The sequence below is a fragment of the Suillus fuscotomentosus genome, assembly GCF_016647785.1.
Source record: "Suillus fuscotomentosus strain FC203 chromosome Unknown F5891scaffold_1, whole genome shotgun sequence".
Lineage (NCBI taxonomy): Eukaryota > Fungi > Basidiomycota > Agaricomycetes > Boletales > Suillaceae > Suillus > Suillus fuscotomentosus.
The window spans coordinates 2,046,792-2,062,708 of NW_024539513.1; the positions used below are offsets into that span (position 1 = coordinate 2,046,792).

The window sequence follows — 15,917 nt, forward strand, 5'->3', positions numbered from 1 at the left end:
AACCCGCCTTAGCGCTAGAACCAGAATCTTTCTTTCGAGGATAAGCTTCATTTATGGAGCCTTGCGGCCATGCCTCAGACTCCGAGGGCTACCGGTCATCATTGATTCATCATCTAATTCAATTAAAAATCGATTGCAGAATTCCCATGATGTTCTAAGTCTCTGCTGTCAACGTTTCCGGTGGTGGGACTCGGAGTAGCCTGGTCGATCTAGGCCTGTATTGTCAATGGATTGATTATTCCGCTGACACGGCGAACTCAAGAACCTCTCGAGAACAGCCTTGGAAAGAACTCGAGTCGCGGCTATCCCTGACAGCGAACTACAACACGAATAGCTTTCAAGACAGTAGTGATAGGTTAGTACTTCACCTTGATTTCATACAACAATAAACTCAGTGCATGCGCAGCCGATTCAAGTCCTGGATGATCCGATCACTGGACAGACGACCACCGTCGGAGACTTTGCCACACACTGACACCATCCCTCAAATAGGACGGCATTCTCAAAGGATCCTAGGGCCTAGTAGTAGGTCGTAGTTGTCAAACAAAATTTATCGTTCGTGAAACAAACTGTCAGATAGGGTTCTTCAAATTGTTACACGCCTATAATGATCTTACAGCATTTCCCTGATCCGTGTTACAAGAAGCTCTCAAAAAACGGCATCGAGTACAATCGCGAATAAATCCGTAACTTTTAACGGGTTTCTGAAACGCGGTGTTTTTATATCGCGCCCACAGCGAAAACTAGCCGAAATTCAATCAAGTCGGGCCCCGCGATCTACTAGTATATTAAATCTACGTGTTAGTGCTCAGGGCCCTATTCGAGTCGCCATTCACTGACCCCACTCTCCTTCAATATGACCATAGTCTCAAATAGTCCAGACTTCTGGTGGTATATCCAATATTATCGCGTTGAAAGCTATTATACAGGTTCGTCAAACCGGTCGTTGGCTCTATCATCGACTTTTTAGTAATCGGTTCCCCAGTTGCATCCACTGTTGTGGTGATATACGATTGGGGTGAGCAGGACATGGCTTACTAGTTACCGAGGAAGTTGCTGATGTTTTTATGCTACTCCCAAGCACTGACATTCGAACAAGAGGTAGGTCGATGTCATTGCCAGAGCTGCCGTCTCAGTGCTGACGGTTTTGTAGTTTGAACTAGTCTGGGTGAGCACAGTGTTATATTAGAAGTCTAAGGACAACTGGATGATTTCCGATATGAATTCGAAATAGAAGCGACGCTGGTCCGTCACGAGCGTCTTATATCTTGCTGTACGTACCTTACCAATTTCAATTTCCATTTGGCAAGTGCGCTCACCTTACAACATTGCAGTTGCGCTATGGCGGAATAATATACGCTGTGTATGTTTGCGAGGCCAACACGTCAGCATTGTGCTAATTAGCCATCTCTCGTAACCAGCTTCGATATACCCGGTGTGTCTCTCCCACTCCCAGTATCTTCTGACATGTACTAAACTGTGGCATCTAGCAAGTGTCACGACACTCTACGTGTCAGATGATGTGAGTGATCCGAGTAATTCGAGCAATGCGTCCCATTACTGTCCAACTCACGATTCTCTCGTAGGGGTGAGTGATATTCTCGACATTGTTGACTAAATGTAACATTTGAATAGCTGTGAGATTGGACTTAGTCCCCCTATAATGCCCATCGCTCATTGTATGTTTCAGGCACTGTTTTTGATTTCGAACAATGGTGGATGTTTACAATCGCAAACATCATCCTGGGCGGTGAGTTGTTCAGCTTCAATACATTCTTAATTTGGCTGAAATATCATGCCAGTTATTATGATCACTCGGTTGCATGCCATGTATCAGCGATCGAGAAAGATGCTTATCTTTCTCGTTTTATTCTTCCTTACCGTGATGACCACTAGCGCAGTAATCACGGTAATACAAAGCACACATATTACAGGAGGTAAGCTTTGGTAATGCACGAAGAACTTCAGATAGTCAGGCTTACAAGACAAATAACAGAGGAGCTCATCCTCTCCGGTACTTATCAGTGCAACTACGAGGGGAATAGCTTTCTTCTATCAGCCGTCACTTGGGTACTCGGCACTGTATGGGAAGCCCTCGCGTTGTATCTTTCAGTCCGTGTTGCTATAAAGCATTTCCGCGAACGACTATCGACAGGGTCGATTATTGAGGACTGTTTCACGGTGCTAATAAAAAGTCATGTATTTTACTTTGCAAGGTGAGCTCATGACTTGAGCGACTTGTCGTTTTAACGTTGATGTTCTGTATGTTCCAGCTTTGCTGCCGTTGCTTCCTTCCGCATTAGCTTCATCTCTCCAAATTTACCGGTGGGCCCATCCGTTACTGACTGGCATCCATCTGACTGCTCCTCGATTGTGCAGAGCGGTAGTTCTGCAGGAGCCGAGCTTTATTACGCTGTTGCGCTAGTTTCCGCGCTCTTGCAGATGTTTTTGCTGGGACCGCGCCTCGTCCTTAGCGTTCGAGAACACGGCACTAGGCTTGTGGATGATTCCGACGGAGCAACTGCCATGACTACGGTTGCATTCCAGGAGTGCACATTCGTGTCGACTGATAGCGGTGTGTAGTATGGGAAAATACTCTATGACATTGATATCTTGGTATTGGTGTATTGCAAGGAGGTTGGGAATGCCCTTTGGATTCGGAGTTTCGCCATGGTACCAAGTGATATGTATTTTTCGGTCATGTAGGAGAAATAGACTCGCGATATGTTTAGGAAACTCAATACGTGTGGTAAATGTGACTGACCAGGCACTGGCACTCACCCCAAGGCTTATTTGGTGAAGCTAAGCAGCAGTGTCATCATACCTTCAGGCCAAAGTCTTGGGAGTCTGGACTTAACACTGTCAAGGTGATTCAACGTTCAAGTTTAAGCCAACCGAGACCAACTTAGGCTAATAACTCTGATCCAGCCACGACAAAATCACCGTCCTCCGATCGCCTTCGCGAGGATGTGAGCACACTTGATCCCGCGCAAGTAGTATGTATCGAGTCATCACATCCTCTGCGAATCCTCTTCAACTGCACAGAGTTTGATCCCGCGGAAGTCATTCGCATGGAGTCAACTCAGCTTCACTATAGCGCAAACACCGCGGTCTTCCCCAAAAAAACAAATCCGGCGAAAAAGATCGATCTTTCTCGCGGACGTGAGCATGAATGCATCAAGCCCATCTCATGTGCCCATTCTGAGAATTTCAGTATGGCCTTGAAGATGAGGCTGAGGCTGAGTTTGTAGTCAACGGATGGGTCGATTGGTGTCTGAAACGGATGAATGTCGTTAAAGCGCCCTTTTCGACTTGCCTGGACTAGCTATTAGTCACACGACTCCATGAGCTAGTGGGATAAACCGACAAGTCCATGAAGCTCCAGGTGTGTCGAACGACAACGCTGGTGGACGTCGCTGCTAGTGATGTAAGCGAATGGTCCTCGGGAAAGAGAATTTGAACAAATGCTGTGTACTAGGGCGTTGAGAAAAAAAAACGACGTTGAAATTGAGAATGGTGGTGTTAGGAGCAGTCCTATACGTCGCTCACCACGGCATGCATATCAAAAAGGTGACACTGTGTCGAGCACGGCGGAGATATAATATGATATGGAGTACTGTGCCTTGACAAGTAGGATGATGCGCTTGTTGAGCCGGGGTCAGGTCCCCGTTCACGATGAGCGGCGACATACTCGTTGTTTGAATAAATCGCTGTCGACACGAACAGGAGGTTACTAAAAGGTAAGACCTACTAACTCTGCTAAGGTGGTGGTTAAGTTAAAGCCGATCGATCAACCGAGACCAACAGACAAGAGCCAAACAGTCGCAAACAACCGAAACTCTAATCGTATCTGAGATGCTCATCAGGCATTTGACTTTTGTATGACAAAGATTTAACCTGATATGCAATATGGAAAATGTATATCACAAGTACTATACTTGGTACGATCCGTCCCCGGGCTTGGAAAGTGTAGTTGTCAAGGGAGGGTAACGCGAGCGAAAGTAGTTATGGACGAGATAAGACTCTGTGGGTATAGAGCACAGGCTGCACAGCGCACTGACACTAGACATCGCATGAATCGGTGTGATGGCACCTCGCCTGGGATGAGTTCTCATATGTGTGGAAGCTTGAGAATACCCCAACGTGCTTTCTTTCCCTCGTTCATATCGTTCATATTAGCCTTTTTATTTAAATAAAGCTCAGGACATACCAAACCAGACAACCATGGACGCGACAGACTCCTCCATCAAAGTCAAAGTATCCCCAACCCAGAGCGCATACTTTGCTGGTGAAACTTTCACCGTCGAAATCACATTCACCAATACACGTACACCCTCTCCAAACAACACACCACTAGTACCAGCATCTGCACCAGTTCAGAAATCGCATAGACGAAATGCCCATTCTATAAGTTCTGCACCCCTCGCCAGGCCTCCTACCTCTCCTGGCTTGAGCCCACGTCCCCCAGATTTCATTAAAGCGCTTGGAAGTGGAATTGGTGAAGAGGGAAGAAAGGGCTTGATTGGGAATGGATCAGTCGATGTCAAAGGGAAAGGTAAAGAAGTGCTCGAAGCCAGGCGTAGTGCATTAGAGAAGGCCAAGCGCAGTGCTAGTGAAGAGTATGTACAAGCTTATGAAGTAGATCAAGGTAAGTCCTTCGTCATCGTCGTCGTCGTCGTCGTCGTCCTTGACTAGCTCAAAGTGATTGCAGTAATACCACGCACAACCTTCACTATCCCCCAAAACCATCCACATGCACGCAAACAATCAGTATTGGACGGTCACCTCCAGTCGAACGAAGTAATACAACCACAAACCAGCACACTCGACACAATAGCAGAAGGGCCCACCCACTCATACCCCCCTCGTAGACCATCGCTTCAGGCACTCGGTCATGGTCATCCTCATTCATACACCAAACCTATCCCCAAAGACACAGCCCTCCTCCTCTACTCATATGCCCAACTTTCAGGAACAGCACACATCCTCCCACAAAGTACACCAGCAGCCTTGTCTAATCTTCGCGCACATCTCCTCAAAAAGCCTGTATTGGGAGGCGGAAGCATGGACATCGCCAGTACCCGCAGATCCCATTCGCGTTCTACAAGTCTTACGGGTTCCCTTTTAAGTCTATTAAGTCCTTCGAGTTATACTCCTACGCTCGGGAGATCAAGAGCCCCTTCCCTCAGTTCACAAAGTGATACGTCTCCTACAAATGTTGGTTTGGGATTGAGTGTTGGAGCAGCGAATCCTGTGGAAGAAGGGGAAGAGGAGATGCCGCTCCCTGTATTCGAAGTACAACCTGCCATGCTAGCTGTCGATCTCGCCTTGAGTCCTGGAGAAAGTAGGACTTGTGAGTTGCCTTACCTCTTCTTTGTACAATCACGCTGACACACAATAGATACATACACCCTTCCCCTACCCTCCTCCCTCCCTCCTACATTCAAGGGCCGCATGATCCGCTTCTCATACGAACTTATAGTTGGTACGTGCCGGAGAGGCGATAGCGGTGAAGCTCCTTCTACCGGTGTGACAGTGAGCAGGGTAATGAAAGTCCCTATCAGGGTGTATAATTGGGTCAGCGGTGAGTCTGTCGTTTTCCTTATTTCAACCTGACGCCAACCAATCAATGCAGTCAGCAGACCACAAAGCCCCTACGACCTCCTCCTCCCCGTGCGTAAACACGACGGCGGAAAAGTTATCGAGCTAGGCAGCGCATGTGGAGATACAAAGAAAGACTCGTCCTCTTCCTCGTCGAAACACTGTGCGTCTTCTTATCTTCCATGCATCATATAATTAAATGGGAGATAGCACTGACTACGTCACCTTGTGGCTCCCTTGACGACCTCCGCGCCTACGGGGAGAGGCTACTCGAGACCTTCCCTGCGGAGGGGTCGACGGGTGTGAGGATTAAGGAGCCTGCCGAGAGCGTGCCTGAAAGTGTACCTTCCTCCTCCTCTGGGCTTGCTTCTGGGAGTGGGAGTCAAGCAACTTCGGATCCTCTCAGAGCATTCGCAAGAGGACGCGAAACAGAGATGGAGGGAGGAGAGGGAGAACTGACAGGATGTCGAGAAGCTGTCGAGATCTTAACCCGGAATCCCAAAAAAGGCACGTCCAGCGTGTGATTCGCTCTATGCGAACTACTAACGCCTCGCCAGTCTCATACGACGTGACAAAAGATGGCGTCAAAGTGGCTATTCTTACATTCACAAAGAGCGCGTATAGGCTTGGGGAGACTGTTTTGGGCATTGTGGAGATTAATGAGCGGGAGGGACGGGGGAAGGTAATTTCGGTGAGTAGTTTGTTCCTGGCTGGTCTTGATCGCGTCGTTCTTTTCTCAATTTCGAGTGCTGTATTGGCTTATCATTCTCGGTTTTTTTGACAGCTAAGTGCAACGCTAGAAACGAACGAAAGCCTCCCAGCCTCCCTAGGAACAAACACGAGTACAAGTACTACACGCCGCGTTCACGCCGAACACCACGCCTCGTTCACAGGCAGTACCCTTCGCACCACATTCGCACTTGATATACCCAGCGACGCATCTCCCACATTCGGAATCGTGCTCTCATCACCTCCCTTGCTTGGGAACGGTCATATCAATGGATCCCTGTCTGGGAACGGAACCGTGGCTGGGGCTGGACCTGGGAAGATAGGGGGGTTGACGTGGAAAGTACACCTGACGCTACTAGTAGGCGTTACAGCGCCGAACGCACGGGTGCGTGGGTTGACGAGGGATGGTGCGCCTACTTCGTGGGGAAGTGCATGGCGTGCGCCCGTTGGGATCGCTCCGGAACAGCAAGAGGTGCCTGGGAGCGGTGCGAAAGAAGTCGGCAAACAAGCACAGCAGCAGAGCTGGACTTCGTACCTCATGAGTTCGTTCCTCGGGACTGGGGAGAAAGAGTATCATGATGGGGATGACATTAATGATGATGATGAAGAGGTTCCTGCTCAGAAGGAGGAAGGGGAGCAGGAGGAGGGTGATTGGAGAGATGTGCAGGTTGAGATCGTAGAGTGTGAAGTGCCAGTGGTGGTTTGGCCTGGTAACACAGCGTTCAGCGCTGTTGACGTTGTGTTCGAGGTGTGACCTAGGTATGATCGAGATCCGTGATCTAGATTCCGCGGAAGGATCCGTATGCCCCACACATCGGCGGATATTTATCGAAAGGTTTTTTTTTGTTTGTATGTATGATATTATTTTAATTAAAAAATGGTGGTGAGCTCGTGACGGAACCCAAGCCTTCCCTTGTAACTTGAACTCGGTTTTTGTGTTTAGAGCATACTAGAGAGCTAGGTGAGTGAGTTTCAGTGATTATCATAGAGATTTAGTTAAATGGAAGGACGTAGTGATAGAAACTAATAATTAGTGAAAGTCCCCGTCAGCCAGCTGTCGTACGAACTCGCCAGCTAGCTGCTCTCGCCACCGCCAGCTGTCATGCAACATCTGCCTGAAAACGACGACTTTAATCGTAGGCATCGTTTCCTTGACCCAGACCCAAATAATTCTGGCAGGGAACGAGCGACAAGTCAACCGCCAAGGGCAAACCTCACAAGTCTACGCAATCAAAACTCTCCTTCATCTCCCTCGTCCTCATCATCTCCCTGGTCACCACGTATCCTTCAACAACCAACCAGGACATCGACAACAGGTCTCCCAATGAGCGTACCAACCCGTAGCTCCTCTTTCTCAAACCCCCAATCAAACTATAGTTCCGCACTCCGCGAATCCCACTTCGAGTCTACCTTCGAAGACGACGAATCTGAAGCACTCTCAGATACCTATGACCATCATGATGACGAACTCTACCTACCCACTTCATCCCGTGGCCGTTCCTATGCCCCCGATCTTACCCGCAGCCGCTCTCAAAGCCTCGCTACCACCACAACCCGTCCCACCTCAATTCAATCCCCGTATCAGCATTCACACCTCTGGCCAGACTCGGCTCACAACTCAAACCCGCTCAATATTCCATCTGCTAGGTACGGAGAGATTAAACCACCCGCGTCTAGTCGCTACGGGAGCCTCGGCGCCATGGGCAGGTCCCCGCTCGCCGATAACGGCTATCCGAACAGGAACACCATCGACGTCTCCAATATGAGCCCTTTCGTTCGTGATGTCGGCCAGATCCTCCTAGACGACGGCTCTGCATTCCGAGAACTTTGGGCAGGTATGAATCCTCCAAAAGATGAGAACGGCGGTGGTGGAAGTGGCACTACTAGTCGGAGACACAGCGTTAGTGTCGTTCAGCCCCGCAGGCCTACTATCGTCGGCTTTAATGCGCCTGAAAGCCCCGGTGACGAAACCCATGGTCATGGTCGTGCTGGCGTATTTAATGCACAGCCATTTGGAGGGAGAGGCGGTCTTATGCTTTCGGATGATGATCTAGCTGCTGATCTCGGTATGCTGAGCATGAAAGAGCCCGGTGCGCCGTCCAGCTCATCAACCACGAGCCAACCGTCCTCCCTCCCCATCTACCCACGCAGCCCACCCTCTGCAGACCGCGTATCCCCCTATCACCTCAACATCCCATCCGGCACGAGCTTTACATCCCGCCAACAATTCGGGTCTCCAAGCGAGAGCGCACTTTCCACAGGTGCAAGTCCCCCTCGAGGGCATTTTGACCAGCAGATTTTGGAGGCGCAGTATGGCCAGCAGCAGCTTACGGCCCGGTTTATCCCAGGGCAGGGCATCCAGTACCTTCCTATGCAGAACAATGGCGCTGGGTTCGCACGCCAAGGCCCGCTCTCGCCCACTACTACCTCCCGCCCCATCCAACCCCAACAAGGCCCGTACTACCATCAAATGCAACGGCGCCCCTCCGACGCCAGTCAAACCCAGCAAACACCCTTGAGCGATTTAGGCAAGGGTCTCCCTTTAAGCAGCGTCCCAGCCTCCTGGCCGCTCTTCATCGTCGAATTCAAAGCGGGGCGTACGGACCTCTTCTATCTCACTGATTTAAGCCAAGATATCAGGGTTGGGGATTTGGTGATCGTCGAAGCGGATAGAGGGAAGGATTTGGGCAAGGTTGTTAATGATAGTATTACGCTTAAAGAGGTGGAGGCGTTTCAGAGGGAGGTTAGGGAGAGGGAGGCGGGGGAGGCGATGAGTCCTGGAGGTGCGGCAGCGACGGGGAAGAAGGATATTAATCCGAAGATGATTTATGGGAAGGCGCAGGCTAGCGATACTCAGTACGTGTTTCTTTTGCCTAGTCTTTAGGCAGGATACTGATGGGGCGACAGACATTTAGTGACGAAGATGCAAGACGAAGTTAAAGCGCTGCAATTGTGTCAGAGTAAAGTTCGGCAGAAGAAACTTCCTATGGAGGTTATCGATGCGGAGTATCAGTGGTGTGTGCTGTTTGGCGTTCAGAGGACACAAGAGGACTGACACACTGCAGGGACCGACGTAAACTCACGTTCTACTTTATCGCTGAAAAACGAATTGATTTTCGGGAGCTTGTCCGGGAGTTATTCCGGTGTGTCTTTGTTTCCCTGCTACGTGCTGCACCTACGTCTACGTCTTGCCTGCTATGCATATGTTTACTCGCTCGCCTGCTAACGAATTATCTACAGGTTGTATAAAACAAGGATCTGGATGGCCTCTTTACAAGGCCCAGGAGGGTACGAGCAGTAATTGCTCCCCTCACATCTATACAAGTAACGACGGAAGAGGAACAGAAGAGCAGGATGGAATCCAATCCCAAGCACACCACGCAAACGCAAACTATTACGATCACATGACACCAGCCAATCTCACGAAATGTATGTATCTATGTATGATCTAGATATGCAATATCCACAGTCTTCGTCGCACATCTAGAACCTTTTTTTTGGTTCTTTCATTTGTTTCATGCTCAAGTTCAAGTTCAAGCTATTTATGGAACCATGTTCGTTCATGTTCATGTTCTGGGTTTCACTTTTGTATCGTATTTTGCCGTGTACGTTAGTGTAGAGGTTTTTTCTACCTTTTGGTGGGGTTTGTTTGGAGGGGAGCAGGGGGATGGAGATGAGAAATGGCCCTGACGCCTTGTATTAGTATCGTATATCAATCCAAAATATATATTGTGGTGCTTTTTTACGTGCATGGAGGCGGAAATCTTCAATGAAAATGAAAATGTATACAATGCGTCCGTATGTTGATACAGGGGTAGTCTAATGTGGGGTCGGGACCGAGATCACTATAAGGATCCAATAAGAGCGTTCATAATTGCAATCATGATCGCACAATCAAGGATGTTGAGCCGTTAACTTGAGGTTGATTCGCTGCTAACTCAAAGGACGGACCAGCCAGTATCTAACTCGCAGGCAACTCATTCGCTTTTCGCTCAGCAGTGACTACAAATTGCAAATGTAACGCGTCAGCCAGACTTGGCGATATAGGCACAAGATAAATACGCACCCCAAGCACGTCGATCCATAGGACACTGCTGTTTCGAAGCAGCCGTTCCTAGCCATTTGAGCAAACAGTGCATGTGGAATACGTGACTGCATTCGCCCCAGACTGTTGTGACAGAGAATTAAGATTGGTGGGTGGTCGTTACTTTGCGCGAGAAAAGGTGGAAGGGGAACGTGACGAACGGAAGAAATGCGCGAGGCACGACAAGCGCACAAAGGAGCGAAACGAACTCACTCAAAGGACAGTCATCTCCTGGCGTTTTACACGACGGACAGCACCCCTCATACGGGACGCGACAGATCCCACAGACGTCGCCTTCGTCGTCTTGATCGTGGTTTGTGTTTCCTGTGTTCCAGCGCCATTGAGCGACTGCGCTCCAGTGTTTGATGTGGACTTTCATGGACTGGTATGCGTTTGTGTGGAGTATGCAGGAGCGTCCGAGGAGGAGGGTTTGAGGTTATTTGGTATTGTGTACGCGTCGTGGGTATGTTAATAAGTCTATTATTAATATGTACTTGACAACCTGAACGACTCATCGCACATATACACGCTCGAACTTGAACGTTTGAACGTTGAACCCCAGGACTTGGTGCGCTGATCTTGGAGCTGATCCTCACGCATACTCTACACATTCCGGGCTTCAGATCCACGAGCATCTAGAGGACTTTATATGGGGGAGAATTGGACAACTGGTCCTCGTCGGATGTTGATTATGGTGTTCTCTGATCAGGGTCAGCATTCCTGAAGGCACGGGTCGCATAATTTATTTACACAGTATTGGTGCTCGAGGTTATATCTCTCGCTCTAACATAACTTGTATTAACTAATCGTGTGCTAGCAAGCTTCATGATCGGTCTCAAGGATGGAACGTTCAGCTGTAGCTTCCTGAAGCAAGATATGGAAGTTGTGATTCCATCTGCTGATACTCCTGAAGGCATTGGCAATTACTGCGGGTCTCATGTCGATACTGGTCTCCACCTGCCTCGGAAACAGTGGATTACAGCTTTGTCCTTATTTTTTGCGGTTCGTTCAGCCTCAGAACTTTGCTGTAGCACATTCATAAAATGTTACATAGCCCCACCCAGAAGTTCGGACGTCGGTGGAAGACCTGTTGGGATCCTGAATACAATTCTTATTACTCAGCATCCGATATGTGCGTGAACAGTGATGCATGATGAGGCGTCCGTGCAAGATTCTTTTGTAGTTCAGCGCTAGCAACGCGTTCGCAACACGGAACCTCAGTGTGCACTAGTCCCCCTTAACAGATTATAGACGAATGAAGACATTGTTTCTCTTAACTCCGAGTGTGCACGTTCATTCATTATTTTTGACATGTCTAAATTGTTATTACAGTAGATATGTTCATATTGCATATCGTAACATTGCATATATGTCGTAATGCATGGACTTTTGAGGATCCCGACGCGGGCAGGTTGAAAATGCAGACATAATGCATAACACATAATGCATTGCTATTGCATGAATGATATGCATTATTAGAGGGTCATAATTAGGGCAATGGAACATAAGTAGCACCCAAACCATTGTTCTCCAGCATCGTCCTGCTCAGCTATGTAAGCGTGGAATGGATATGATGTCCCATATTCATAAATATGTCCCTAAACCTGAAATACAAGCCTTTGGATGACGAGTCAGCAGAAGGATGGGCCATTGTTCACATGCACGGAACTCCTCAATTTGTGTCAGCATCTTGCATGCAACACGGTGGTCCTCAGTTTTCCCTGAATTTGTCTTCACAGCTCCGTTTATTCGTGCTTAATTACAACGAGAGGAGCTACTTAATGCAAAGCAGATTTCCATAGATTGTTACTTCGAAGTATAATACATGTAGGTGTTGTGGATACTGTACCGTGTCACAATTTTGGCAGATGTCACAAGTGTCACATGGATGTGACATATGTGGTCGTGCATATGTGTCAAAATGCATCAAGTTTTTGCCGCCCCAACGGTATGCATTATGAGCATATCTACTGTACCAGAAATGTCCTCTTCAACAGCCTCGACTAGTGCTTGAATAGAGAGTCGGTTGTCAATACATTGAATCCATGCTTGGACCTCTAGTGGCTGGCATATACTGTTGGAAGTACAACTTTGACGCATTCCTTCTTCCAAGAGGTGTGGGATCGAGTAGTTCAAGACACTAACCTGTCGTAACTTGGGTACCCCCTACGCCTACCATGACAGCGTTACTGATCATGTAATTTAGCCATATTAGGTAGTCATTCGTGGTACAATGTCAAGTCAAAATGAATCAATTCAACTATCGCAAAGCAAATTTCAAAACAGACAGCTGCAGTGTGAAAACGAGTACATATGTAACTGGAATAGGTTTGTAAAGTAAGAAATCAAGTGCTGAGTACAGAAACAACAGTTCCAATGGTCGTTTGGGCCTTCTTTGATGGACAGGATGGATGGTGACCAGCTTGTGCTCCAGCATGTTTGGATCCATGAGAAACCAACAGAGGCACATTCTCCTTGCTGATTTTGCCCAGAGGAATGTAGGAAGGTTGCCAATGAGTCTTTGGGATGCACGAAGCAGTCTGCTCCAGGTCCGTGAGCCTCATCTCCTTCCAAATGCTTGCTGGCAACAGTACACTGATGTCTCTTGCAAGTGATCGTCTGAGTGTAATGGTACTTGAAAATCTACAGTTGGTGTCTGTGAGTGTCCGTGAGAATGATAATCTGATCCAAAATGCATGGTTTGATAAGAATTGTCCTCAAGGTCCGTAATGTATGCAGTGCTGTTGTTGTTATTACTAGTGGAAGCAAACCATGAGTTGTAATGGGTATATTGATGAGTCATAGAATACATAATGAATGAGGTGTAAGGAGAGAGAGATGCAAGTCGTTGATGAGATGTGTTGAATTGATATTGACGCATCATATTAATTAGTCACGTGTTCTCAAAAATCACATCCAAGATCTCACATTCAGCAGGTACCATCTTTACATGCTCGTGTTTCATTAAAAAAATTATCTAGATCTATTCTACAGTAGTAAAAACACCCCCTTTACGGTACTCGCCAAACAATTTTATGATGATTTGAGGCTGCTGGTGAGGAACTCAAAACCTGCGACCAAACCGACCAATGCCAACCCTGTTATTCCAGCCACATCATCATCGACAACCCTGGCCCTGCAATACCAATATGCATTCCTGTTAGAAGACAAGGACATGGAGAAACACGTTATGGACAGAATCCTCGACACAGACATTAACATTCCTATCTGGGACCTTATTACATCATCATCAGACATTCGGAAAGCATTGAAAGATCTCACAATGTCCAAATGAGTCATGGTCGGTACGGTTTCGGTAAATGAACTCAGCGGTCACCCCCAGATGGAGCAATTCCTGAAGGGATGGGACGAACATATGAAAAGAGCTAATGACGGACACATTGTTGCTGACCATTTTAAGTTGTTATGAACCATCCGAGGCACTACGACCGGAGGTCAGGTACTTACCTGTGTCCTCGATCAAGGTGCTGAGGTGATAGTAATGCCGCAATCGGTATGGCGTAGTCTCAGAGGAGTTCCGCTTCGTTCGGATTACCAGATGACCATGGAATCGGTCAACATGTCATCAGACCAGACACTCGGAGTCATGGAAAACTTCCCGATTGACTTCGGAACCAGAGACATGCTGTTCCAAGTCCAGATTATTCCGGTTGCTGCTTTTGACGTTCTTTTAGGCAGACCATTTTTCACGCTGACAAGTTGCAAGATGGCCGATTTTCCAAACGGAGACCAGGATATCAATGCTGACAGATCCGAACAACGGGAAGATCATCTGGATTCCAATGGAACCCTGGATGAAAAAGTGCCCAAAGTGTAAGCATGGTATGTTGTGTACAGACCACCTGATGCCAAGGGGTTTTTGATGACCAATGATCCACACCCACGGGGAGATCTATGGACTATTGATATTTCTAATTCTCTGTTTTGTATATATCCCAATACTAACTGTCTCACGCAACCCGCGCAATCTGTGCTCTCATGGAGCACTGATACCCTATCTGTTCCTTCTATCACGCAACCCCTGTCGCACCATGATTATCTCGTATCCATGCATTCCTGCATTAATCCTGCATCTATCGACACATTTCACAGTGTAGATTCTTTCGATCAAGCCAAGCACGCACTGGTTTACAAACCAGTCACGAAGAAAGTCCACACCGTACCTACAACTATGCCTCCGGAATTCTGGATCATGAGAAGATTACCCGACGATCCTTTGGCCGGCATGCCTTCATTGCCAACCCATCTGCCCGACTCTGTTCCGGGCATCCACTTCACGCAAGAAAGATTGGACAAGTTAGATTTGGATCCTGCAAAGTGGTTATGGCCGGAAGAACTTAAGCTCGTATGCTGGCTAGTCTTGGCACATGAAAAAGCTTTTGCTTGGGACGTGAGTGAACGCGGACGTCTCAACGAGGTCTATTTTCTGCCAGTCAAGATTCCGACGATTCCGCATGTTCCTTGGTCCCAAAGGAACATCCCTATCCCTCCAGCAATTACAAATGAAGTCATCCACATCATATGGGAAAAGATCGACACCGGAGTCTATGAACCTTCCACCGCCGCATACCGTTCGCGATGGTTTTGTGTCGTCAAGAAAGACAAGACCTCCCTCCGTTTAGTTCACAACTTGCAGCTGCTCAATAAGGTAACAATACATGACACTTCCATCCTGCCTTTCATTGATCATCTCGCCGCAGCTTTCGCATGCTATGCATGTTACTCAATTTTGGATTTGCTTTCAGGATATGACCAGTGGTCATTTCACGTAGACTCGTGGAATATGACAATGTTCGGAACTCTGCTCGGACCTCATCAGTTAACCACGCTTCCGCAGGGACACGCTAACGCGGTTCAAGTATACCAAGGTGATATGGCTTTCATTCTGCAAGATGAGATTCCAAACTTCACTTATCCATTCATTGACGATGTTCCAATTAAATCAGTGAAAACTTGGTATCAGAAAGCTGACAGCTCATATGAGACCATTCCAGAAAATCCAGGCATCCACCAGTTCATATGGGAGCATTGCACAGTAGTCAACTGCATACTCCAGCGACTGGAAAATGTTGGCATAACTGTATCCGCTACTAATTTCATTTTAGCTGCACTGACAGCTATCATAGTCGGACACAAGTGTGCACTTGAAGGACAAATACCCGAAGAATCTAAAGTGCAAAAGATCTGAGATTGGCCAGAGTGTCGCAATGTCACACATGTGTGGGGCTTCCTTGGGACCTGCGGAGTCTTACACATCTTTATCAAGAAATTTTCCAAGATCGAGTGACTGCTTGTCAACCTCACACGGAAGAATGCACCCTTTGTATGGGGTCCAGAACAGCAAGAATCAATGCGGACCCTGAACGACTCCATATTAGAGTCCCCCACACTCTGTCCGATTGATTACGAATGCGGCCGCGAAGTCATTCTCATGGTTGACACATCTAATATTGCAGTTGGGTATATTCTTTTGCAGGTTGGA

The 15,917-nt window shown here is 47.7% G+C and overlaps 3 protein-coding genes across 3 annotated transcripts; 2 read left to right on the forward strand and 1 right to left on the reverse strand.

Moving 5' to 3' along the window:
* Positions 1-3,954: 3,954 nt before the first annotated feature.
* Positions 3,955-7,306, forward strand: F5891DRAFT_994792 (Rgp1-domain-containing protein). Its single transcript, XM_041378310.1, has 7 exons — positions 3,955-4,648; positions 4,703-5,353; positions 5,402-5,584; positions 5,636-5,764; positions 5,812-6,108; positions 6,159-6,292; positions 6,386-7,306. The coding sequence occupies exons 1-7, from the start codon at positions 4,225-4,227 to the stop codon at positions 7,082-7,084; spliced, it is 2,517 nt and encodes an 838-aa protein (XP_041234333.1). The 5' UTR covers positions 3,955-4,224; the 3' UTR covers positions 7,085-7,306.
* F5891DRAFT_994796 (PSP1 C-terminal conserved region-domain-containing protein) lies at positions 7,214-10,081 on the forward strand. Its single transcript, XM_041378311.1, has 5 exons — positions 7,214-7,291; positions 7,345-9,186; positions 9,238-9,345; positions 9,396-9,473; positions 9,571-10,081. The coding sequence occupies exons 2-5, from the start codon at positions 7,433-7,435 to the stop codon at positions 9,629-9,631; spliced, it is 2,001 nt and encodes a 666-aa protein (XP_041234334.1). The 5' UTR covers positions 7,214-7,291; positions 7,345-7,432; the 3' UTR covers positions 9,632-10,081.
* On the reverse strand, positions 10,082-10,847 carry F5891DRAFT_994800 (anaphase-promoting complex subunit 11). The gene is made up of 4 exons (XM_041378312.1): positions 10,628-10,847; positions 10,397-10,498; positions 10,282-10,332; positions 10,082-10,175 (listed from the first exon to the last, which is right to left on the reverse strand). The coding sequence occupies exons 1-3, from the start codon at positions 10,791-10,793 to the stop codon at positions 10,292-10,294; spliced, it is 309 nt and encodes a 102-aa protein (XP_041234335.1). The 5' UTR covers positions 10,794-10,847; the 3' UTR covers positions 10,082-10,175; positions 10,282-10,291.
* Positions 10,848-15,917: the final 5,070 nt, after the last annotated feature.

Bases quoted from the DNA above. Each gene is read 5' to 3' on its own strand.
- F5891DRAFT_994792 (XM_041378310.1), top strand. From the start codon at position 4,225: ATGGACGCGACAGACTCCTCCATCAAAGTCAAAGTATCCCCAACCCAG. The intron at 5,585-5,635 runs GTGAGTCTGTCG...CAATCAATGCAG, and splicing joins GGTGTATAATTGGGTCAGCG to TCAGCAGACCACAAAGCCCC. The intron at 6,293-6,385 runs GTGAGTAGTTTG...TTTTTTTGACAG, and splicing joins GACGGGGGAAGGTAATTTCG to CTAAGTGCAACGCTAGAAAC.
- F5891DRAFT_994796 (XM_041378311.1), top strand. From the start codon at position 7,433: ATGCAACATCTGCCTGAAAACGACGACTTTAATCGTAGGCATCGTTTC. The intron at 9,187-9,237 runs GTACGTGTTTCT...ATGGGGCGACAG, and splicing joins GCGCAGGCTAGCGATACTCA to ACATTTAGTGACGAAGATGC. The intron at 9,346-9,395 runs GTGTGTGCTGTT...GACACACTGCAG, and splicing joins ATCGATGCGGAGTATCAGTG to GGACCGACGTAAACTCACGT.
- F5891DRAFT_994800 (XM_041378312.1), bottom strand. From the start codon at position 10,793: ATGAAAGTCCACATCAAACACTGGAGCGCAGTCGCTCAATGGCGCTGG. The intron at 10,499-10,627 runs GTGAGTTCGTTT...CTGTCACAACAG, and splicing joins AGGAGATGACTGTCCTTTGA to TCTGGGGCGAATGCAGTCAC. The intron at 10,333-10,396 runs GTGCGTATTTAT...TGCAATTTGTAG, and splicing joins TATGGATCGACGTGCTTGGG to TCACTGCTGAGCGAAAAGCG.